This window comes from Camelina sativa, chromosome 2 (assembly GCF_030686135.1).
Source record: "Camelina sativa cultivar CO46 ecotype springtype chromosome 2, ASM3068613v1".
Classification (NCBI taxonomy): Eukaryota; Viridiplantae; Streptophyta; class Magnoliopsida; order Brassicales; family Brassicaceae; genus Camelina; species Camelina sativa.
In genome coordinates, this window is record NC_141881.1 from 4,716,375 (window position 1) to 4,741,538 (window position 25,164).

Here is a 25,164-nt window from a genome sequence, read left to right on the forward strand (position 1 = left end):
CTCATCCCCGACTCGTCTAGGACTCGTTACCGACTCATAAAATAAAAATATATTCAAAAGATAAAGATAAGAAATAACAACTTAATTTTATTAAATAGTCAAATATTAAAATATCAGCAACTTCGGCATATGAACGTGAACCAGCTCAATATGAGATCCCAAACCATTCTGATCAAACATCCGGCTCTTGGAAGGTGTTTGGCTTCTCCACTTAGCTTTTTGGCTTTATCGGTATAGTTGAATAATTTGATGTGACCAGAAAAGTTAGACCATTCTTATCTCATTGCGTTTGAACCTGCAAAAAGAATCAAAATAGTTACACATATGATGCAAAATAATTGTTTCTAAAAAAAACAAAAAGAAGAGTCTTTAAATATTTTAATTTGTTCTTACCATTTCATTCAGTCTTGAATCTTGAGTTGATGGAATATTAAAAACACGTAAAACAGCCGGAGTGCCTTCTCAAGTATTTTCCATAGGATTCATCTATATATATTAAAAATAACAAAATCAAAACTAAAACAGAACTTATACCACTTAACGACAAAAAAACTATAACAAAACTGGGTAATGGAGAACTTTGTTTACGTTTGGAGATAATAAAAAACCTTGCTTACTAATGTATAGAAGCACATTCTTAACCTATTACCTATATATAAGCAACACATTCTTAACCTATTACCTATATATGCAAAGTAAAATAAAATCGTTTCAAAGATACTGAATAATAGTAGATTAAGCCAAATCTACAAAATATTATTAAAAAAGAAAAGAAAAACAAGCGGAAAATAGGGGGAACTTAATTTCTTTTCCCACATATGCTAAATAATATACTCGAAACTAATAAAATTAATTTATTTGAACGTAAATGTTGGATTTGTGTAATTATCTAAATGACTAACAAGGACAAATGTTAGCTTAGAGGAAAAAGCGTATAACTTTCATGTTATATATATATGAATTTTGAGACATTATATATGATTATGTATACATATTGTTATACATATATTGATAGCTTTCGTGTTATATGTAATCAGTAATCATATATGTATATATGATTATATATACATATTATATATAGTTATAGTTAAACATTTATCTTAAGTTTGCTTCATGTCTATCTATCTCATGTCTCTACTTATTGGAGTTTGATAGAAAAAACTCATATCATCTTGATCCTCTATCAAGAGCTCAACGATGAATTTATCCGGCGAACTCCTTGGTGACATAGTTTAGTTTGTTTGACTAATATAGTTTAGCTTGTTTGACTAATGTCTTCCTGTATGTTGTTGTTGTAATCTGTTTCTTTTCATAGGTGTATCTCACTTTGTATGTTGTTGTTTGAGAGCTAAAAGAAGCAACTGTTGCAAAAGAGTTATAAATTGTTGTGAATATAGTGACAAAGGTGTCACATATCCTACCACATAATTTTACTATAATTTTCTTGCAAATTTTACCATAATTAATAATCGTTAAATATTTCTTGCAAATTTTGTAACATATTTTTTATGTTGCAATAATGTTACTAATTTGTAACAAAAAAAATGCAACGAACTGGTTTGTCATTACTTTACAATAAATTTATGATAAAATTGTGACGTGCATTCAATCATTACAAAAATGTAGCTAAATTTATTACAAAATCGTAACGAATACAATCATAGCAAATATATTGTTGCAATAGCATTACTTTCTTGTAATGATTGGTCCACATATATTACCTTGTATCCTTTCCAGAAAGTTTAAAGTCTCTCTTGTGACTTTTACTGGTGAAGGCCTTATAACAAGTTTCCCTTCGTGCACATGCTACACACGTGAGATGTTTAGGGATAACTTTCCTTTCACTTAGGTTGTGCCCATTCGACATCTTAATCAGTTTACGCATCATGTTTGAACCCGGGTGGCCTAGCCGGTTATGCCATAGAGTGAACTGTTCATTGAACATTCTGTGCTTAGCCAAGTTAGCCTCTATCATGTTAATCTTAGCATGGTATAAACCAGTGGCTAGTGCAGGTATAGTCTCTAGGACCTTCTTTTGTCCTTTTACAATTTCTGTAATATATAGGAACTCTCTAGTTCCTTCACCCTTGGTTTCCACATGATAACCATTTAATCTTATATCTTTAAAGTTCAATAAGTTTCTCTTAGAGCTGGGTGAATATAAGGCATCAATTAATTCAATGTGTGTGCCATTAGGCAACAAAATGTGAGCCTGGCCGTAGCCCTCTATCAAATTAGCTATACCCGCAATTGTACTAATATTGGCATTTTTCATGGTGAGGTTTATAAAATATCTTTTATCTCTTTAAATAGTGTGGCTTGATCCACTGTCCCCCACTAGTTCACTCATATCCTCAGCCATTTTCTATATAAAACAACATTTGTGTTTTAATTTAATAAGGCAAATAATTTAAAATAAATCCTTGAATTTAAACCAAATCAATTATCCAATACATCAAAGCATGAAAGCATAGTTTTAAACCAAAATAAAACCGAAAATACATTCATCCTCTTTAAGGAGATCGGAAGTCTCTAGGGAGTCATCATTCTCATGATCGAAGTCTCCTTCATCATCGAGATGCACCAAGGTGGCTTCTGGGTTTTTCTTCAAGATTTCTTGCTCGTACAAGCAAGAGAAGAGACTTGCAAATGTCTGAAAATTCCTTTCACGAATTCGCTGTTGGAGCAGTTTGTCATTGGTGTGAAAGGTTGAGAGTGTCTTCTCTATCAAGTCCTCATCAGTAACCTTGAGACCACATAACTTCAACTTTGATGCTATCGTGAATAGCTCTAAGTGGTACTCGTCCAAGGATTTGAAATCCTGGATCCTTAGGGTTCTCCAATCCTCTTGAGCCTTTGGTAGGAGTACAATCTGTTTGTACCCATATCTGTCTTTCAACTCTGTCCAAAGTTCAAGAGGATCTTCAATAGTAAGGTACTGCTCTTTGAGGCTTATATCCATATGATGACGTATATAAAAACACGCCTTACACTTGTCCTCTTCGGAACACTTATTGTCACTCTCAATGCATTCGTATAGACCTTTTGCTCTCAGGCTGATCTTGGTGTCCAATGCCCAAGTCAAGTAGTTTTCACCAGAAGCACTTAGGCTAGCATAGTCTAGGCTCTTAAGGCTTGCCATCTGCGCACAACAGAAATAGACATCCGAATATTAGCATGCGATATTTGAGATCGAACCATGCATTCAATCAATAGGACATGCGGTATTTGAGACCGAATCATGCCTTAGGCCATGCGATATTTAAGATCGAACCATGCCTTCAATCAATAGGACATGCGGTATTTGAGACCAAACCATGCCTTAGGCCATGCGATATTTAAGATAGAACCATGCCTTGCCAAATTTGGTTTATGGTTTAAATTCATGCATGCAACAAAAGCAAATAGTCTAGGCATGCAACAATTTTAGATAGGATTTCCTTTTTCTTAAGTTTCCTATTTAGTCTAGGATTTAATCTTTTAAGACTTTGGATAATTGCTAAATTTATTTAGGAACTTATCCTAATATTTTTAATTCCGAAAATATATGTTTTCATGATTATGGAAAATTAACAAAATTTTCTTTAGATCGGATTCAATCCTAGATCACAAAACTAGTTCATGCAGCCAATTAATTCAACCTTTAAGCAATTTCGATTTCAATATTATGCATGAATCAATCCAAGTTTATCATCCTAGAACAGCTTGATCAAATTCTATCTTATGATCCTAACAATATAGTTCTAGGTTCTTATGCAACATAACAATTCAAGCAACTTTAAACAATCAATTCCGATTTTAAGCTTGACAAAGTTTGGTGCAATTATCAATCAATCTAACAACCTAACAATCCGATTTTAAGTCTTAGGAATTAGGGGAATTTAAACTTTGTTAGATTGTGTACTTGGATGTTTTAGGGTCCGATAGTTTTAAGGTTCAATTCGGTCATAGGGTTTTGAGAGGGTTAGATATTGTTTACCTTAACACCACAAGGATTCTGACCGGATATGATCTGGGAGCTAAAGACCTCAGATATCTCACGAACCTCGAACCTCGAACAGCTTCCACGAACGAACTGCTTCCCGCGAACTCGAACTGCTTCCCGCGAACAGCTCCTTGCGCGCGAACTCACCCCCGAACCAAGTAACCACAAACCTCGATAAGGTTTTGAGAAGATCTCGATCACGAGCTAAGGATGCTCGTGTATCAACAGAAAGAACTTCGAGACCAAGAGAAGATCTCGAAGGAGATGAAGAACAAGAGGCAGTTTAGGGTTTTAGGGAAGAAGAAGAGATCGGCGGCTGCCTTAGGGTTTTTAGGGTTTGAGGCTATCGTGCTGATAACGTGTTATGAATATAGACTTTAGGGATAAAGCTCTTGTTATTCTTATTGATTAATCCCGAGGTTACATGCATATATATAGTAGAATACAAGGCTAAAGCTTAAACCGACATAAGGAAGTAATGGCCGAGTAAGGCTTCGGCTCATGGGCCGAAGGTGTGCGGACTGAATATGGCCGATGGACCGAGACTCCATGGATAATATACGGGCCGGTCTATATAGAGTCCACTAAGTGTTTCACAACAGGTTTCCAATTATCCGAACATATTTTAAATTGTAGTTAGCGTGACATCCAGTTTTCCCTGATCATATATATATCATTAAATTTGACTACTGAGGTTAATAAAATGTTATATATCATTAAATTTGACTACTGAGGTTAATAAAATGTTATGCGCAAGAAAAATGAAGTTACGCGTACCTTACCTAACTAGAGATCATAATAGATTTGTAAAAGTCAATTTTAAAATGTAAGAAAAATCAACCTTACCTTAATGGTTTGAATACTGACGCCAGATCGTGCAACTTTCATTCTATCTAAAATTGATCAGAAATATGTAACAATTGAATATTCAACATTACAATTTAGGATAAATAACGAGTGAGGGCCGAGACCGTTTCTATTTTGCTACCGAAAACACAAGAGTATAGAATGAACCAAGATAAGGCATTGGCCGTGAAGGGCACAGCTCCACCGCAGCATCAAGTGTTCGTAAGTTTCCGAGGCAGCGACGTTCGCCATAACTTCTTCAGCTTTCTCAAAGATGCATTGATAAAGAATGGTATCAACGTGGTAACGGACGAGGACGCACCTAGGGGAAAACCCATCGACGAGAATCTTTTGAAGCTTATAAGAAACTCTAGGATCGCTGTTGTGATCTTCTCGGAGAACTATCCGGAATCGACATGGTGCTTGGACGAGTTGGTGGAGATCGAGAAACAAATGGATCTTAAGATGCTTGATTGTTGTCCTATCTTTTTCGAGGTTGAGACTTCTCACGTCAAACCTCAGGCACAACGAAGTATTTTCGACTACAATCTACTACGGTTGGAGCACAAAGAACGGAAAAAGGCTAGGCAGATTAGTAAGAAGGCATAGGAGGATGCAGAGGAAAGATTCAATGGATGGAGGAGAGCTTTGATTTCGGTCGCTTCCCGCTTGGGCTTGACATATAAAAAGGAGAGGTTTGATTAATTTAAGTAGACAATGTGTTTTAAACTTATTATATAGCCTATAGGTATTGGAATCTATTTATATATATATATATATATATATATATATATTTAACAGCTTACACTAAATAAATTATATAAAATTACATATAAAATATCTTCCGGGGTCTGCATTACGGGTTAAATCTTGTACCTCTTAGAAAAATGGTCATGCAGACTCTTGTTTATCCACGGACCTCATTGCACATATATATACGCAAACGCAATGCAAATCAGTTTGACATTTTTTTGTTGAATAGAGTTTCATACCATATAAACACACAAAAATCTGGTTTTACTAATTAAATTTAAGAGTTTTCATTTTCCTAGTTATATTTTTAACACACTCAAAATGCGAAAGCTTGATTAATGTTCTAAATAGTTAAAAATGAACGAGAACCGTACTGATCACCCCAATCACCATATTTCTTTCTCAAAGACTCAAACCTAATTAAATATGGATGTAGTGATTTATGTTTTTTTTCGATAATTAAGATTACATCTTTTAATTTTTTAATGCGAGATTCCTAATATGTGGAAATTTAAAGTCGTATAGCTGTCTTACACACGCAAAAATGACGTTATTTAGCAATAGTTTCTTCCATTGCAATTTGCAACATCGTTATTATACTTAATGACTTTATTCTTGTTTGCTTTGGAAGCAACCCAAGCAACCTTCGTTAATGAAATCGTCGAGAAGGTTAACGCAATGCTGGAAAACGTTTCCTCATCACTTGTACGTAATCCTTTTAAATCAAACTTTCTTTTTCTTTTTCAAAAAAAAAAAAGTGTATAAAAAGAACACATGTATGTTATTTGATTCTATTTCTTCAATCTCTTAGGTCTTCAGCACTTGATTAGGTTAAGATTTACAAAAGCTAAAATGTTCCATTCGCTTATTTATTTAATTGAGTATATAAATTTAGTGCGTGGCTAATGGTTGTAATTAACGCTCTAGATTGTGCCGCAACATCAAGTGAACATAAGTTTCATGAGTCCAGAGCTCCGCAACAAGTTCTCCAGCTTTCTTAGAGCCGCTTTACGAAGGAGTGGGATCAACGTCTTTCTAGATGATGAAAACATTACTAGAATAGAATCAGGAGACGAAGTTGATAGACTTTTTTGTCAAGGCTCGAGAGTTAATGATCGCACTTGTGATTACTGATTATGAACATAAAGTGCAAGAGCTTAGTGATGGGATTTGACGCAGACAGTTTCTTTTACTCTACCCTTGACTTTTATATGATTTATACAAAGAGATACCATACAAGATATATACTAACGGTATCGCTAAATTTTTGTATGCGTCATCTAATACTAAGATCCAGGAATCTAATACTAATATCACGTCTATCTATCAATTACTACAAATCACATCTATCTACTTTTGTTTTCATTTCGTATGAATTTCGATGTTTGTTCAAAAAAAAAAAATACTAAGGTATGTAGTTCGATACTTCGATATACATTTTCTTTCTCGCAAAATTTATCAAAAACCATATAAACATATCTAGATTAAAATGTGATGTTTAAATCTACAAAATAAGAAACTTTTTCAAATTTATCGTAGCATAATATTAAAATTAGTTTGAATGATTGATATAAGTTTGTTGTTCTGTAGGTGCATGATTGAGATATAGTACACTATTACAACAATTGTAACTTGTCGGGTAGAAACAAATAAATAAGATCAATTATTGGTTGGAAGTCTTGGAACATAGTATAAAGTAAGGCGCCTGAGGGTGTAGACAAATTAAAATAAAAAACAGAAATAATATGAGATCCATCCAAAAGTCTCTCCACTAAGGACTATCAATAAATCAACAAACAAATCAGAAATTAAGAGAGATGGAATCTGCAATAAATGGGAGACCTCCACCAAAGCTTAAAGTGTTCATCAGTTTCCGTGGCAGCGACGTTCGCGACAGCTTCTTAGGTATTCTCAAAGAGAGGTTAATCAAGAACGAAGTCAATGTGGAAACGGACGATAACGCAGTGAGAGGGAAACCAATTAGTGAGAATCTGTTGAAGCTAATAAGAGAATCGAGTATCGCGGTTGTGATATTTTCAGAGAACTTTTCCGAGTCGCAATGGTGTTTGGACGAGTTGGTGGAGATCAAGAAACAAATGGATCTGAGGAAGCTTGATCCTCTTCCCATCTTCTTTGCTGTAAATGCCTCCCACGTCAAACTTTATGGAGCAAGTCGTTTCAAGGAGAATCTCAAGTGGTTGGAAGATGAAGAACGCCAAAAGGCAAGAAAGGTTAGTACACAAGCCTTGGAGGATGCGGAGAGGAGGTTCCTTAGCTGGAGGGAAGCTTTGGAATCTGTCACGAAGTGCATGGGATTGACCTATAGTCCGGAGCCGTTCTACTCCTTGAAGGGAGCTTTGGTATCTTTTGCCATTTGCCTCGGCTTGCCCATTAACAGCTGGTTTGCTTCTTATAACTTAACACACTAAATCCTATATCTAAAGTAAGAAGGTAGCTTGAATTAATTAAGGAAAAATATCAAATCTTGAGGATTTCAAATCCGTTTTAAAGTTCTTTCTCATTGTTTTCTAATCGATTTTCGCAGTCTAACACAGAAGGGGCCTAAAAGTATATATGACATGGACCAAATAAAATAGACTAGGACTTACTCCATCAGTTCCTAATTATTGATCATATTTTTAGTTTTTCACACATATTAAAACTTTTATAAATGTTTGCTTTTTGTAATTTTCTATAACTCCAAATCAATAATTTTTACTTATTAAATCTACAAAGCGTCATCAAAACCTATTAAAAAGTGCATTGATAACTTAAAAATAACATCTTTTTGAAACAATTTTTTTCTTCTAGAAATATGATTAATAAGGAACGGATGAAGTAATAAATTACACAAGGACAAAACAACCATATTGGTGGACTGTAGAACTTTGGCACTAGACCAAACCATACTATTAGGTTTACAATGTTAAAATATTTGAGCCAATACAACTGATATCATCATTTGTTTTTATTGAAGCGGCCAAAGAACTCAAGACGTCCTTGTAGATAAAATCGTTGAGAGTGTGAAAGAAATGCTATACAAGGTACATAAAGGCCTATCACTACAACTACAATGAGACTTTTGTGTGTATATTAAAGTGTTCTGCTATTTTCAAGCACTTTGAATGTAGTGATTGATCCATCTAACTACATTATCTCTAGATTGTGCCGCAATATCCAGTGTTCCTTAGTTTCCGAGGTCTAGATATCTACTACAAATTCGCTAGCTCTCTCAAAGCTGCCATGAAAGAGAGTCACATCAACGTCTTGGTTGAAAAAGAACACAGTGGAAAAGAGTCCCTAGTTGGTAAGTTTAAGGAGATTCAACAGTCTAGGATTGCAGTTGTGATCTTCACTAAGACTTACACGAGGTCCCGATGTTGCTTGGATGAGCTAACGGAGATTAGAAAATGCGTGGACAAGAACGTGATGCGACTCATTCCTATCTTCTACGAGGTGGACCCAATGGACATGATACTCGATGACCAGCTGATAGAGAAATGGACTAGATATGAAGACAAAATCAACCAATGGAAGAGCTCTTTAGAGTTGTTGCTACCACTAAAGATAAAATTTTATATCCACGAACTAAGTAATTACTTTTCCTATTTTAATTTGCACATCTAAAAGTTTCATTTAGTGTGTACATATACATAGTACATACCATATTGACCAAAGCGTCTCATAGAGTTTATCCTTTCACTCTTTTGACAGACTAGAAGTTGATTTTATTGAAGAAATCGTCCAAGAAGTTAAGAAAGTGTTAGTCAACACTTTAATCAAGGAGTCAGTTTCTTCTTCTGCAATGTCTTCCAAATCTTTCTGATCTTTTTGATGTTCTTTTCAGCTGTAGTGTATACTTCTTAATTATTACAAAATTAAAGTTAAAGTTGTAAAGTAGTCCAAGTCTACATCAAGCTTTAGCTTAATGGGATCAAGAACTTTGCTTGGTATCAAACTCTGTATCCTAGATTTTGAAGCTGCAAATGATTAAAAATATGTCTTGGGTTGCAAGGATTCTTATACAACAATGCCGTGCGTTGCAAGATAGCTTTTCTAACTAATGGAAAAGCTTTAAACAACGAACAACATGAGATGTAGCAGAAACAGAGTTTAAACGGTGTCTAACTAGTAAATTTTTCTCAATTTCAGAGTATGATATTTGCATGCCCCCATCTTGAATTCTGTTTTAAATGGTCGGATGAGGATTGAACTTCACAGATTCGAGCCATACTAGCTCCTTAATCCTTCTTCAGTGGAAGCCGGGTCCTCAAAATCGAAACTGAAATGCTTGGAACAAACAGGCTCATCATTAAGGTCGTGAAGAGCTGACAAGTAAGGATGACACAGTGCTTCCTCAACTACAAGATAAAGAGCATGATCCATGATTAAAAAAATAAGAACTCATCACTCATATATCAATCTCGGTATGTAACAGTTTCCAAAATCATACCCGTGATACGTTTCTCTGGATCAAACACAAGCATTTTCTCTAGTAGATCAATAGCTGTAGAATTCATACTAGAAAACCTAGTAGAAAAGTTCTGCCTCGGGAACTTAGGTAGTTCCTTAACATATTTTCTCGCGTTCTCGCTTCTTAGAAACTCTAGGCTCGCTCCATCAGGTGATCCTATCAACTATTTAAACAACAAGAAACAACCCATAAACACATAACAGCAAACACAGATAGAAGTTTAAGGCAATAACAGAACATACCTCAGTTATAAGTTTAAGCTGATGAACGTAGTCTTTCCCCGGGAATAGAGGCTCCCTTGTCATAATCTCAGCAAATATACAACCAACAGACCAAACATCAATCGCATATGTGTACTCAGAACTATTAAGAAGCAGCTCTGGTGCTCTGTACCATCGAGTAACAACATACTCTGTCATTAACTCTTGGCATTTAAAAAAATTGAGAAAAAGAAAATTGTTTTTTTTCTTACTATTTCTGTCGATGAGTGAGTTACCAAGACATAGTCAAAGTCAAGCACCTACAAGGGTTTCCAATTAACCGAACATGTATTTATTATACCAAATTTTTAAATTGTTGTTAGCGTAACTAATATATATAAGTTTCCCTGATCACATCATTAATATTTGACTATTGAGGTTAATCAAATGTAATGTTATGCGTAAGAAAATCCAATTACGCGTACCTTACCTAACTAGAGAGATCATAATAGCTTTGTAAAATTTATTTTTAAAATGTAAGAAAAACCGACTTTTCCTTATTAGCCAGTTTATAAGGCCATCCTTAATGGGATAATTTTCCCCCTGTTCTAAGCCCAACTAAATAATAAAAAAATGTAACAGTGGGCTTAGATCAAAAATATTGATCTTGGTTCAGAACTGATCCAAAGGCTGTTCTAATATTTTTCCTCTCTTCTGATTGGTCGAAAAAAGTAGCATTCACCTTCTTCTTCGATATCGCGGCTTCGTTTCCTTCATCCTCGCCGTATAAACACGAAAATCTTCCGATTAAAACACCCAAATCGATTCCACGCGAAGCCACGGGTCGAGGAGTATCGGCTCGAGACCGGACGATTGGTCGGATTCCCGCCGTGGTTTTCCCGCAGTCGGATTCCCGCTTCAGATCCGAGCTGGTCAGAGCTCTTCGTTGCTTGTTGAATCGGGTCGAGTACTTCCCCCTCAGGGTATTATTCTTAAGATTTCAGTTTCAATCGTTGGATTTAGTAAAATGTAGATATTGTGAGTGAGTTTTGAGTTTAGTGATTGGTTTTGGTGTTTCTTGTTAGATTCACAGAGAGGAAGAAACTGGAAAGATACTTAATTTGGTATTCGTGTGGGCTGATGATGGGGAGAAGTTGAAGGTTGATGTTCCTGTTGTTTTCAATGGATTGGATCATTGTCTTGGTCTTAAGAAAGGTAACAGGTAACAGTTGTCACCTTGTTGTGCTTACTGAGATATCATGTGAGAACTGATAGGAGTGTTGTGAATTGGTCTTGATGATGGTGTGAAGATTGCCTCTGAACTGTAAATTGGGTTCCTCTTTTTTCGAATGATGTAAAATTTTGCATTGTCTTTGTTTTTGCTTGCTAGTGTTCATGAGTAAGTTGGTGATTCGAAGAAGTTCAATATTGTTGTTTGAAACGGTGTCTGATTTTGCTTAGATTTCGTGAGTAAAGGAATTGACTTTTTGTGAATGGTTAGCTTAGTTCTTGTTCTATTTATTTCACAATGAAGGGTCCTTTTTCAAGTAACTTGTTCCACAGAAATGGTGAGATCACTCGCAGCAAACCTTTATCTTATGTTCCATTCGTATGTTTCTGAAACCATTGGACTATGTCTAAACGCAGGAATTTTAAAGAGCAAGTGTGCTGTTGTGATTCAAACCCCGTGTGCCATAGTGTAGAGAGCTCATCCCACTCATTTAGAAGCTACTCTGTTTCTAGCTCAGACAACGAAGGTAGATGCTCTGTGATTGTCAGCTGCCTCACAAGGAAGATAACCCTCAAAGGTAAACACTTTCCCTGCATCATCCTCAAAGGTAAACACTTTCCCTGCATCATCCTCAAAGGTAAACCCCACAACCCAATTTCCCAAGCAGGTGAAGGAGCCTCACCACGCTTAGTACGAAGCCGTGCTGTGAGAAGAGACCTTGTCAGAGACTGGAACTTCAACGAAAACGAGACAGAGCTTTAAATTCAGACCTAACTCTTCTTTTAGGATTAGTTGTATTAGTTTGTTCATCAACTAAGCTTTTTTTTGTTTTTGTATTAAATCTTAAAACATGTTCTTAAACACTATATTTTTATTTTAAGAACACTAAAATTAGTTCCCCATTTTTTTTACCTATGATCTTAACAACTAATCTTACATTATTTTCACTATATATTTAATCTAAAAACACAAAAAAAAGTTCTCCCATTAAGAATGCCCTAATGGTCTAGTAAGCTGAGAGTTTGAGTTCCTCCGTTACGAGTTAGTCATAGTTGTTTAATTTAACCTAAGTAGTCTAAACCAACGAAATGACCGAAGATGGTGAATACACACACACACACAAAACTAGGACAATAAAAAATTAATATATATATCGAGGTTTATCGCCGACTTGTACTTAGAAAATCAAAAATCTAATTAACAATGAAAGTTTAGTGATTTATGCTCTTTTATGACGAAATTTCTTAATATGTGGAATTTAAAATCTTATCGGTTACAAAAATCTTAATTAGATCCACACAGCAAATGATGTTATTAAAATTAGCATATATTATTTTTACCGTTGCAACAATGTTATCATTCTAAATGATCTTTTTGTCTTGTGTTGGAAGCAATCAAGCAACTTTTGTTAATGAAATCGTCGAGAAGGTTAAAGCAATGCTGGACAACGTTTCCTCATCAGATGTACGTAATCCTGAATTAAATCTGAATTTCATAGTTGGTAGATCTAGAGAAAGCTAGTGAAATATATATAAAAAGAACATGTCTACTAGATCTGATTTCTTCTCTCTCTTAGAACTTCACTACTTCCCTAGCTAGACATTAACAAATTACAATTGCTTAAAAGAGTCCTCATATAGTCATATTTATATTTGAGTTCATAGATGCAGCTTATACCCTGCGACTAATTTCTCTCTATCTACTATTCTACTGTAATTAAGACATAAATAGATTGTGCCACAACATCAAGTATATATATGTTACCGGGGTCAAGAGATGCGGAGCAAGTTTTCCAGCTTTCTTAGAGCCGCTTTGCAAAAGAGTGGGATCAATGTCTTAGCAGATGATGAGGAGGATATTACTAGAATAGAGTCAAAGGACGAACTCGATAATTTCTTTGTCAAGATTCGAGAATCGAGGATCGTACTTATGATTATTACCAAGAATCATACAAGCTCGGCGTGGTTCTTGGAGGAGATGCTGCTGGAAATGAATAAACGCGCGGAAATGAAAATGCTTCGAGTCATACACCTATCTTCTACGAGATGAATCCAAATGACATGATACCACATGACAAGCTGATGGAGCTATTCGGTAGTACTGAGGATGGTATCAAGGGATATGAGGAATACAAGGACGCTGTGGTTGCTTTAACTAGCTTTATATCTACACAACACAAGTAATGCATCATCCATTGTTTCAGATTACAGCTTTTATGTTTACATCTACATAAGATATTATTTTTTTGGTTTTCCTTGTTTTTTTTTATTTAAATGGGTTTTCTTTTTGGGCAGATCAGATGCAGAATTCGTTGAGCATATTCTAGAGTGGACTAAAAAAATGTTAGCTTGGTTTTCCTCTGCCCACCCTCTGTGATCATTATTCCTTAGTTAACGCTCCTTCTTGTGTAAAAGTACTAGTCATTATAGTGTTAACTATTTTTGTTGATTCAAAATATTACGTACATTCATCGATCTATATAAATCCACCCTATCCATTGTAAACATGTTTTTTTTTCCCGTTCGAACATGTTTTATTTTTGTGATCTCATTCAAAGAAAAATACAACATTAAATGTGTGTTTAACTTTAACCCTTTTCAAAAAAAAAAAAAAAAAAAAGGATAAAATTGTGTGGTTGCATCCATTTTGATACATGTATTTGTGACCTCATTTTACGAACCTCTAATAGAAAGTTGTATTAAGCAGTCAAAATCGACCGGACGCCAAATTGGAGCAAGGAAATTTCGGTCAACGTCGTGTAGTTTTTGGCTGAGGCAAATAAACAAAACTCGATAAAATATAGAATTTACCACTCCTAGAAAAATATGAGCACAGACCACAAATCATGAAATCAATAACGGTTTCCGCGTTAGGATCAGAGTGGATCAAATGAGTAAGAAAAAGTGAAAAATAAACATATCTTGGGTTACAAGGACAATCCTCATACAACATTTTCTTGTGTTTCAAGATAGCTTATTAAACAATGAAAGAAAAAGGCTAAAACATCAGAGCTTAAACGCTATATGAGGCAACCGTACAAATAAGAATGGACATAACTAAGCAATTTTGTTCAACCTCTGACTAGAATATTTTAAATAATGGTTTAGATGGTCGGATGAGGGTTGAACTTCACAGATTCGAGCCATACTAGCTCCTTAATCTCTTCTTCAGTGGAAGCCGGGTCCTCAAAATCGAAACTGAAATGCTTGGAACAAACAGGCTCATCGTTAAGATCGTGAAGAGCTGACAAGTAAGGATGACACAGTGCTTCCTCAACTGCAAGATAAAGAGCATGATCCATGATTAAACATAATAAGAAATCATCACTCATATGCCAATCTCGGTATGTAACAGTTTTCAAACCATACCCGTGATACGTTTCTCTGGATCAAACACAAGCATTTTCTCTAGCAGATCAATAGCTGTAGAATTCATACTAGGAAACCTAGTAGAAAAGTTCTGCCTCGGGAACTTTGGTAGTTCCTTAACATATTTTCTCGCGTTCTCGCTTCTTAGAAACTCTAGGCTCGCTCCATCAGGTGATCCTATCAACTATTCAAACAACACGAAACAACTCATTATAAACATGGCAACTTGTACAGATCTTTCCTGAAACAGAACATACCTCAGTTATAAGTTTAAGCTGATGAACGTAGTCTTTCCCTGGGAATAGAGGCTCCCTTGTCATAATCTCAGCAAATATACAACCAACAGACCAAACATCAATCGCATATGTGTACTCAGAACTATTAAGAAGCAGCTCTGGTGCTCGATACCATCGAGTAACAACATACTCTGTCATTAACTCTGTTTCAGATGTCGTCCTTGCTAAACCAAAATCCGTAATCTTAAGATCACAATTCGAATTCAGAAGCAAATTACTCGGTTTAAGGTCACGATGCAAGACATTAGCTGAATGAATATATTTGAGTCCACGAAGAATCTGATACAAGAAGTACTGCACAAGAAGAAAAGAGTATATTGAAACCATATAGCCGAGTTAAAAAAAAACCGTAAAAGATAAGGAGTTACGAACCTGACAATGATCATCATTTAAAGATTGGTCTGATCGAATAATCTGATGAAGATCAGTATCCATTAACTCAAAAACTATATAAACATCTACGAAATCTTCCTTCTTTGCTGGTCTGATGATATCTTTTATAACAACAACCTGTAGAAGTAAAGACCAAACCACCTTTAGCTAATCATTTGAAGAGCTTCTGCGAAAGATAAGAGTAGGAAACTTTACGTTCTCATGTTCCAAATGACGAAGCAGCTTAATCTCTCTCAATGTCCGCTTAGCATCTACTTTGTTGTCAAAGGCTTTCCCTATCTTCTTGATTGCAATTTCTTCGTGTGTTTCTGAATCTACTGCAGCACTAAAGACAATACCAAATAATCTCATGAATCAGTTTGCCAAAAATGAACCAAAGCAAATCAAGATTGCTCGCTTATACACCTAATTGTATCTTCCTCATTCAAAGACTCATAGCATTGCACAATCAAAGTAGCAAGAGCATGTTTCACTTTATACAAACACATAAAATACCAAATAAGATAACTCCACAAGCACAAGCATAGAATACAAACAGATCAATAGGGACATGATCACTAATCATCAATTAACAAAAAAAAAAAAAAAAATCGAATTTTTCAAACAGCCCTGATTCAAAAACCTATGAAATCAATTAGAAAAAAAATAGGATTCATCGTACCAGACAAAACCGTAAGCTCCTCGACCAATAGGTCGAATAGGAGGAACATACTTGTTAGAGACTTCGAACAAGTTTCCATAGGACATTGTACTGAAAATATCTTCCTCCATGAACAAGAACTCCTTTGATGTTAGTATCACCTGGATCTGTCGCTGATTCAATTTCATTCGCCATTTTTTTTTTCTCAAATCGAGAGAAACAAAACCCAAGAATCAAGGTTTTTGAAGATGAGATCGATGATCGTCTCTGCAAACAGTAAAATAATAATTTTGTTGAAAGTTCGAAGCTTTGAAAATCTCAGGAGAGAGAGAGAAAGAGAAGTCACAAAGGGACAACGACTCTTTTCATTAGTTTTTTCGAAGTTTGAAATTTTTTGAATTGGTCAAAGAGATTCATTTACTTGTCCATCCGCCACGTGTTCTTTGTAATGGATGAGAAATATTTGGGCCTGGCCCAATAATTTTCTTTTTCCTTATATGCTTTGGTTTGTATTATGATTTATGAGCCTACAAACAGATATTGTATATTATACTATTATAGGACTTAGGAGTAAATTAAGAGTGTAACCAAGGCAGTAACTAATCATAGTTCGAAATTAGTCATATCATTTTTTTTTTTTTTTGCAAGTTAGGTTTGACAGTTAAGCAAATCTTATACTCCTTACCAAAAAAAATATAGTATCTTTCCTAATGTCGCATATCCGATGAATTGCTTAGTCAAAATTCTAATCTTGAGCAAACATTCCCTAAACTATAGTCGTCGTTTTAAACCTCATTAGCTGCGTCAGTTCTAACTGTCAACCACTTGACTCAACTTTTTTACTACCAGTTTTTTATCGTTATGTTTTCCTTGTAATATACGATCATATATAACCACCATCAAACATAACATATCGGCACATTAAAACATCAAATATGAGTATATGATTAAACCAATACCATATAATATATATCTCCAATAGTTGAGTGTTATTTAACTGGTACGACATTCTCGGACAACGATACCAACTACATTATCACCTGATCACTTTCTTCTCTTTTAGTCCATTCATGCTAAAAAGTGATAGTAGCAGATCCGATACACTTTTATTTTTTTGATCTTCTCCACTGCTTCGCTTTATTCGATGTGGCAATCAGTCCTCTTGTCGGTAGTGGCTCGTCGGTAGCATTCAGGCACGGGTCAATGCTTGAGACTACGAGCTCGAGTCATCGAGCACACTTACCAAAACCAAAAAAGAAAAGAAAAAAAAAAAAAAAAAAAAAGACAAACTGTGAATACATTATCTATCGGGAAGGACGATTCGATCTCTCCGGTCAAGTGTTATATATGTAAAGGTTGGAGTTGGAGATGTGGTAAACTCTCCTCTCTAGGCAGTCTAGTTAGGGGTTTAAATCTAATAAAGGATGTTCAATAATAATGTTTTATGTACGTCAACCATGTATAACATATCCTTCACATTGAGAAATTAACATTAGAAAATCTTGTGTGTGTATATATATTTGCTTTAAATCGTTTTTGAGTATCAGATTTTAGAATTTAAATCCTAACAATAAGAGAGTACATATATGTGGGATCAATAATCGTTTTTTTCTGCGACGACATTATAGTACACAATTACGTTTTTTCGTCATGTCGTCTCTTCTCCATCATTGTTTTTATTTCTTCCTCATCTCCATAATTGTTTTGCCTTAGTTAAACTAAATATCCCGCCTAAAAGCTATATAAGAATTCACTTTTCAATTTCTTATAATTTATCCACTAAGTTAACTATAATCTAAACTTTTTACTATTCACTTTTATACGCATTAGGAAATCAATCTAAACTATCGGATTCTCAATTTTGATTTAATAATTTACTCAAAGTTGATATGTGGTGATTGGTGAACTCTTCAGTGTGAAACTTTTTCGCTCTATTATTGGTACGCTCTATTATTAGTCTGCGTTATTATTATGTGTGAAAGTATGACACAAGGGAACATCCAATAAATATCTTGTACATTTTCTAAATGGATTTTGCGGGAAACAAAAATCTAAGAGATGAGGTATGAGTGGTTTTAAAGGTATATATGGATGTATCATCTTTGTCCGGTTGAAAAAGATGGTAAATTTTCTGTTCATAATAACATGGTTAAGGAATTAAAAGTGGAAATTAGTACGTTAAACATTTTTTTCTTTTGCTTTTGGTTGCAACATTGACGTAATACCATCTCTAATGTATATTTCTATTTTTACTCTAAAATAGAGTATTGTTTTTCTCTAATGTATTACTCTATTTTTAACTCTAAAATAGAGTTCGTGTAAAAAATTACTCTAAATATATAACAATCTTATCATTTACTCTATTTTAGAATAAAATATAAAGGTTGGAGCAAATTTTATTCTAAAATAGAGTTTTGACTTTAAAATAGAGTGGGGTTAGAGATGTCCTAAAAGACTTCCACAAACATAGACATAAGAAATTACTCAAAAAATTTAAAGACATGTAAATCGTGGTAAACGCGCAGTCGTAGTGGTTGAGAAGGCCACGGTCACAACCACTAGAGACTAGTGACGATCATCACTAGCTGTCTCTCAAATTCTACATAATTATTAGTCATAATTCTCATAATATGTTTTATGTGTATGCCTCTTTCCCATCCAACTTCGAAAACTATACTATGACCCCAAAAAGATCATTATTTCTACTTCGTTACATTTACATTTTATTGCACAAACAATAAGTAAAATTAAAAGAAAGGTTGTTTCTTGTTTTCATCTTCATTTTTTGTTGGTGTTAAAAGTTTTAGTGGCTGTGTATTACTGGTTATGACGATCAATACAATAAAAGTACAATGCGTTTCTCTCCAGGTGATGACACTTCAACTTTTGTATTGAAGCAAAAACTAACACATCAGTAAAAATAGGTAACCAATCAAATTATAACAATAATACAGATCAGCTTTTTTTTAGGTGGACACATAATTATCTTCTATTCAATGCTCGATTGTCAAATATAATATTCTGAAACCCAAAAAGAAAATCATGATATCTTCTTCTTTTTTTTTCCCCATCTTTTCTAAAATTAAAAAACAAAGACCAAGATCGATTTTGCTTTTCCCATATGTTGATTCGACTGCTTTACCTCCAATGCAGGTTTGGGAATCTAATTGAAATCTTTTTTTTTTTTTTGAGATTTCCATAATCGATTACTCTATGTGAGTTTTTTGCAGGTAAAGATGACAACTCGAGCAGTGAAAACCGGTTTGTTCGCTGGATTGACAAAGGACATGTCGTCACCAGACATGAGCTAGCTCCTCGTCCCAATTCTCGGAAAGGGGTATTAATCTAACTCCCTTTGAATTACAAAGTTGATTACTCTTTCGATATTGCTTTTGTGGGGTTTATGTTTTGAGCTGGGATGTGTGGTAGTTACAGAGATAAGCTTAGAGATGGGTCACATACCTTGAATTGAAAAGACTTTCTTTTTTCCTCTTACGAAAAAATCAATGTCTTGAGAAGACTATATACGTTCGTTCGGTTTTGTGAATATTAATATATTCGCTTTTGGACAGTGAAGGAGATGAATTTGGTAAGAGAACTGGAAAAAGATTTGAAGATTGCAAATGTTATCTGCAAGGTGTCGGTTTCATATTCTTAACCTAAATTTACATAAACGATAGAGTGGATTAGTTTTTCTATCTTATTTGTTACTGGTTTGAACTTAGTTTTGCCCCTTTTTGTCCTTGTGTGTTTCTTGCTGGAATGGAAGATGAAATTTGGCTTCTTTTATGAATGAGGCTTCAAGAGATTTTATTGTACACACTCATTCCAAAAAAAAACAAGCTCTTCTGGTAGAATTCTCTATGATATATTTTAGACACTTAAATTCTGCTGGTCTGGTCTTTAGTTTAATCGATTTTCTTGAAAAAAATTCATGTGTTATATGAACTCCCATCAATATATTCAGAGGCTTGTGTAGAATATTACTCTGTAGTCTGTATTATCACCTAATAGAAAGTGGCCAAGTATCTGGTTTGTTCTAATCTCTAAAGAACTCTTCATAAGTTGGATTCACTATTGTTGGGCGTTTGCTATTAGTTCAAAGAAGACAGTTATGTAATGGTTAGTATCTCTATAGATTTCATGAAAGTTCAACAAGTGCGGTGTTTTAAGAGATGACATCACTTATTGTTAGAATGTAAAGATAGTTACAGTTTGTTTTACACGTTTTGGTTTATCTTGTAATCATTCAGATGCAATTTTTGTCATATGCGATAATGCTTTTTTACTTATGATAATTACTGACTACAGATTTTTGATCCATTCTCTGTATATGTTTGTTTTTGTAGGATAAGAGTGATGCCACCCATGGTTTTTATTTCTCTTATATTTATGTTGTTCCTTAAAAAATATAAAAAAAATCTTCGATACCCCCGGCAAGTTATACAAAAAAAACAAAATGTTGTTTGTCTATGGTTTGATGATTAGAGTAATTTAAAAAATTGATGCAACAAATCATAACGAAAATAAAAAAAATACCATTGAACACATCAAAACTTTATTAATTATGATAGATCTTTAAAATATCACAATTCAAGTTATTTTTTCTAAAAACACAATTATTAATTTATTTTTCAAAAAATATCACAAAAATTTATTTTTTCTAAAAATACTATAAACACAAAAATTGATTTTTAAGGTGTAAAAAGGTTTGGGTAGATCGTAGATTTTGTGTATAGTTTTTAAGGTATAGGATTTAATAGTATTTAGGATTTAAGGTTTAGTTTTGAATATTAAAACGTTAATTTTAATTTTGTGGTATTTTGAAAAATACATTTTAATTTTATTTTTAGAAAATAAAACTAAGAATTGTATTTTTAGAAAAATATATATTTTAATAGTATTTATGAGAAATTGACCATATTTTATTCTAAACAATATTTAAAATAACTATTTCAAAAAGTATAAAACATAAAAAGTTTTAAAAAATAATAAAAAATGATTTGGTTATGGCTTGACGAGTCGAGATGATTTGGTTAGAGAAGAGAGAGGTATGTTTTGTGCTTTCAGAATGATGCATCAGCTCAAATACGTTACTTAAATTATAAGTAGTATTTTTTCCTATACAAAATGGATATTATATATCATAGGAGATGACAAGCTCTGGACAAATGCCCATTGTGTGGAACATTAAGTTTACTTTTCTTCTTGGACTGTTAAAACATAAGCCATTTTCAAGATTTTAAGTGACAAAATCATTTAGTAGTTTATTATTAGAGTTGAAAACTTTGAAGGTTCAAAGTCCAAGTGCCACTTTAATTTTTTTTTAAAGGAGATTTTCTCTAAAAAGAAATGGATAAGCAGAATTAAGAATAAAAAAGCTTTTTTTTTTCTTAATCTTCTCACTTCTTCCTGGCTGACATTGTAAAGCAAAGACATTTGGGTCAAAAAAATTAGAATTGAGTGATTAATGTATGATATATGATTATACACTAATCTTGTAGACTTTTTTTTTTTTAAAGAGAAGCATGTTTAATGGAGCATGACTTTAGAGTTCAGATTATATATGATCAACTTTTTTAAAATGAAATTCTTTTAATTTAAATTGGAATTCAAACACAATTATATTTTTCAGTAATTCAATATATTTTAAAATAGTTATAAAATATATCCCGCGGCGTAGCGCGGGTCTAACCTAATATTTCTAACATTCTGAAATCGGCGGCTAATGTTATGCACCTGTTTCCGCCATGATTATATCTAAATTACCAGTAAAAGATCCCAAATTGTTCAATTTAGAGTTTTTTGATTGTTATACATATATATTAACGATTCATAAAGTGTTATTCCCGACCGCTTGAACCAATGACAACAGTCACAGGCTGGGTTTCATACACAACACTCATAAATTATTGGTATTTTCCTACAAAACAAATTTAAGATTTTTTTCTTTTCAAGAACTGCTTCCTTTTTTTTATTTTTATTTTTGCGTTCGAGCATGACAAATGATCTCTATGATTGTAACTACCAATCTTGAGGGGCCGTTTCAGGCTCCGTAACAGCCTTATATGTATAGTCCTTGTCGACACCAAGACCATTATTTTTACCTATGAACTCATAAGCAGTTCGATTTTGCCTCCTCCAAAACCATAACTTAATTTTCTTTATGAAAATTGATCACATATTTATCAGACAAAGTGACTAATTCTCATGTCACAAGCATTTTTAATCCTTCCACTTCCCAACCAGCGTCGATAACGCCCAAAAAACTCCCTCCACAAACAAGAAAAAAAACATGAATGAGTTTATAGATCTCCACCATATCCTTTCTAAGAACACAAAAAATTAATGAATATGTTATTTCATTTTAGGTTATCTAGATAGTCACACGCCATTTTCTTTAGGCATATAATATGGTTAATACTCACCCAACAAATACCATCATTATCTTGAAATATCATCAGAATTATAATAGATGAGGCCCGCATGTAGGAAAAAATAAAAAAAAAAATCTTCTTCTCTACAAAAACTTTTAAATTATCATAGGTCAATAACTCGACTGGACAGATATAATGGAGTAAGAAACCCATGGAGTAATCCAAAAGATCACATGACCGAGTGGCAGGTGCGGATAAGACTATACCGACTACCGAGTATATATAAGGGGATGTACGCAGAGCCTCTTAGATAAAAAAAAAAAAAAAAAAAGGACAAAAAAATTCAAATTTGGATTAACCATCTTCGATACTTAATGGAAGCCATCAATATATTTTCCAAAGTATCATATGCATGCAAAGGTTAGGAGAAATTAACTTCTCTCGTACAAAAAGGTCAAAACTGCACGTTTTAATAATGTATACATTGCTCGCTAAACGGTAAAAGAACAAAATGCCAAAACATACCTATCTTTAAATATTTTGACAGTAAAATTTCAAACATTGCCAAACGGTACTGTACTCTGTTTTGAGCTAAAAAATCGTTAGTAGCAAAAGGATAATTCCATTTAAACCTAAAAAAATCCATGTAACCTATTTCACTCTCTAATCGCTTTGATAACGATCGTTTTTTCTTATTCTCCAAATTCAGAATCGCTCATCACTATCGTCTATGACAAGAATTTTTTTGGCAAAACGGAAATCATTCATCAGTGGACTCAAAGAAATGTCCATACATATTATACAAACTCCAAACATTGACCCCAATACAAATGCAAGATATATAACAAAACCAAACCAAACCAGTCGACTACATTATTTTTTCCATCAAAGTCGAATAAAGTTGTTGGCTCACTCGATCCGATCCCTTGCATACCATACACTTAGTTTATATTATTAAGCGATGGAGCTTTTTTCGGTAGATAACGAGCTCTTGAGAGGGTATGAAGCGCGCATCGCAATGCCACATAAGCCTCTTGGATTGACAATGTTGCGAGCCATCTTCATGTAGCCAGCTTCCCCCCACGTGTTCCCCCTCGAGTTTTTCACGAGCCAGTAGTCACGACCGTTCTCAGTTCCATACCCGATCACAACAACACCATGGTTTAGATTTGTTCCGCATGTTCCGTCGAATACTCCCTTTAAAGGTTAAAAAAAATATATATAATCGAAAATGTGTTTTTCAACTAAAGAACAAAAATCTAAAGAAAATTTATTTTTTTACCGATTCATAAAGCTGAAACTCTCGGCTGCTGGAATCGACAACGGCAGTCACAGGTTGGTGAGCAACCGCTTTCATGAGAGCAGATTCATCGTTTGCAGGCAAATTCTCATATCCATCAATCATGACATTATTGTTGTTTCCCTACACAAATATTTAAGTTTAAAACATTATTCTTTCTTTTTACTGTGTTGTTATAGACATTAGAAACTATATATATATATACTAACTATACACATACCTTGAGGCGGCCATCACATACTCCGTTAACAGCTTTGTAAGGATACTCGTTGTCGGTACCAAGACCGCCGTTGTTCATAATGAACTCATAGGCAGCCTCGACTTTGCCTCCTCCGCAACCATTGTTTTTCTTTGTTACAATTGATCAAATCTTGCTCAGACAAAGTGACCAACTCGTCCGTCACAATCTTGTTTAAGCCTTCCACGGCTCCCACAGTGGAGAAAGCCCAACAACTCCCTTCACACCAGAACAAAACATGCATGAATTGTATATTATTTATCAATACGTACAAAACGATATTGCTACTAACTTTAGTTAGTGCCCATTCTTGGTTTTAACGAACAATTTACTAATACATAAGTTGTATACTATGAAACATACATCTAAGCTAACCTTTTTTTATTTTAATAAGAAGGTTGTTTTAAGGTTTACATTAAAATGATTGCCAAATTTTAATAGTCATATTATTTTACTCTAAATAATATATATAAAAATAGTTAGACCAGATGGACCGGAATTAAAATCAGTATACTTACTGCAATGGCCTTGATCTTTGACTTCAGTCACTGCACCTTCGTTTCTCCAGTCAACGGACTTAGGAAGCACATCACCAGCACTAGTCTTGTATCGGTTGCTAGTAGTCATGAAGACATGGTTCCTAGTAGGTCTTGCATCAGCCCCGTGGCAAATCTGCCCGTACTCATGGAGAGATAAATCCGCAAACCGGTTCAAACCTAGCCGGTAACTGAGATTCTCAGCGTTTCCGGTTAGTGATAAAACGGAGGTTGTCCTCAAAAATTGTTAAACGCCGTTCCTTCTCTGCAACAGACTCGTACACTTTCCCATGTTTGATCATCCATGACTCGAACATCAAGGTGGCCTCAGCGTCGAAGGCACCCTGGCGATGGCCTGGACCGGCTGTCAGGTGGTGGTTATCGTCATAGGAAACGACGGACATGTCAATGTCCATGGACGTGGCACAAGAGGCGATAGCCGTTGCTAGTAGGAGGATCAGCATGGCTGCTTGAGCACAACCCATTTTTTTGCTGGGCTTAAAAAAATTAACTAAACTTTTTATTTG

At 34.4% G+C, this 25,164-nt stretch overlaps 2 protein-coding genes, 1 long non-coding RNA gene and 3 pseudogenes across 6 annotated transcripts; 3 read left to right on the plus strand and 3 right to left on the minus strand.

The window, feature by feature from the left end:
- Positions 1 to 4,993: 4,993 nt before the first annotated feature.
- On the plus strand, positions 4,994 to 6,718 carry LOC104718893 (toll/interleukin-1 receptor-like protein; annotated as a pseudogene).
- Positions 6,719 to 7,265: 547 nt separating this feature from the next.
- Positions 7,266 to 9,583, plus strand: LOC147948281 (uncharacterized). The gene is made up of 4 exons (XM_087480579.1): positions 7,266 to 7,985; positions 8,562 to 8,628; positions 8,747 to 9,176; positions 9,299 to 9,583. The coding sequence occupies exons 1-4, from the start codon at positions 7,402 to 7,404 to the stop codon at positions 9,301 to 9,303; spliced, it is 1,086 nt and encodes a 361-aa protein (XP_087336705.1). The 5' UTR covers positions 7,266 to 7,401; the 3' UTR covers positions 9,304 to 9,583.
- A 190-nt stretch (positions 9,584 to 9,773) lies between these two features.
- LOC147948282 (mitogen-activated protein kinase 5-like) lies at positions 9,774 to 10,478 on the minus strand (annotated as a pseudogene). Its single transcript, XR_015577664.1, has 3 exons — positions 10,301 to 10,478; positions 10,038 to 10,221; positions 9,774 to 9,945 (listed from the first exon to the last, which is right to left on the minus strand). The product of XR_015577664.1 is annotated as a mitogen-activated protein kinase 5-like (transcript).
- Positions 10,479 to 14,379: 3,901 nt separating this feature from the next.
- Positions 14,380 to 16,601, minus strand: LOC104718918 (mitogen-activated protein kinase 5). Its single transcript, XM_010436746.3, has 6 exons — positions 16,208 to 16,601; positions 15,742 to 15,871; positions 15,526 to 15,663; positions 15,115 to 15,447; positions 14,858 to 15,041; positions 14,380 to 14,765 (listed from the first exon to the last, which is right to left on the minus strand). The coding sequence occupies exons 1-6, from the start codon at positions 16,372 to 16,374 to the stop codon at positions 14,593 to 14,595; spliced, it is 1,125 nt and encodes a 374-aa protein (XP_010435048.2). The 5' UTR covers positions 16,375 to 16,601; the 3' UTR covers positions 14,380 to 14,592.
- A 2,557-nt stretch (positions 16,602 to 19,158) lies between these two features.
- LOC147948283 (uncharacterized) lies at positions 19,159 to 20,659 on the plus strand. 2 transcript variants are annotated; one of them, XR_015573625.1, is made up of 4 exons: positions 19,182 to 19,339; positions 19,417 to 19,523; positions 19,759 to 19,823; positions 20,536 to 20,659. It is a non-coding gene; the product is annotated as an uncharacterized LOC147948283 (long non-coding RNA). The 2 variants fall into 2 exon arrangements; XR_015573624.1 differs by lacking the exon at positions 20,536 to 20,659 and having other exon boundaries at positions 19,159 to 19,339; positions 19,759 to 20,004.
- A 2,541-nt stretch (positions 20,660 to 23,200) lies between these two features.
- On the minus strand, positions 23,201 to 25,160 carry LOC147948284 (putative cysteine protease RDL5; annotated as a pseudogene). Its single transcript, XR_015577665.1, has 4 exons — positions 24,620 to 25,160; positions 24,084 to 24,320; positions 23,846 to 23,986; positions 23,201 to 23,760 (listed from the first exon to the last, which is right to left on the minus strand). The product of XR_015577665.1 is annotated as a putative cysteine protease RDL5 (transcript).
- Between the last annotated feature and the right edge of the window lie 4 nt (positions 25,161 to 25,164).

What these genes read in the sequence shown, in the direction of transcription:
- LOC147948281 (XM_087480579.1), top strand. Translation starts at nt 7,402, where the DNA reads ATGGAATCTGCAATAAATGGGAGACCTCCACCAAAGCTTAAAGTGTTC. An exon ending in GGCTTGCCCATTAACAGCTG is followed by an intron (nt 7,986 to 8,561) that starts GTTTGCTTCTTA and finishes TTTTTATTGAAG; the next exon opens with CGGCCAAAGAACTCAAGACG. An exon ending in TGAAAGAAATGCTATACAAG is followed by an intron (nt 8,629 to 8,746) that starts GTACATAAAGGC and finishes CATTATCTCTAG; the next exon opens with ATTGTGCCGCAATATCCAGT.
- LOC104718918 (XM_010436746.3), bottom strand. Translation starts at nt 16,374, where the DNA reads ATGAAATTGAATCAGCGACAGATCCAGGTGATACTAACATCAAAGGAG. An exon ending in AGCTTAAACTTATAACTGAG is followed by an intron (nt 15,042 to 15,114) that starts GTATGTTCTGTT and finishes TTGTTTGAATAG; the next exon opens with TTGATAGGATCACCTGATGG. An exon ending in TCCAGAGAAACGTATCACGG is followed by an intron (nt 14,766 to 14,857) that starts GTATGGTTTGAA and finishes TTTATCTTGCAG; the next exon opens with TTGAGGAAGCACTGTGTCAT.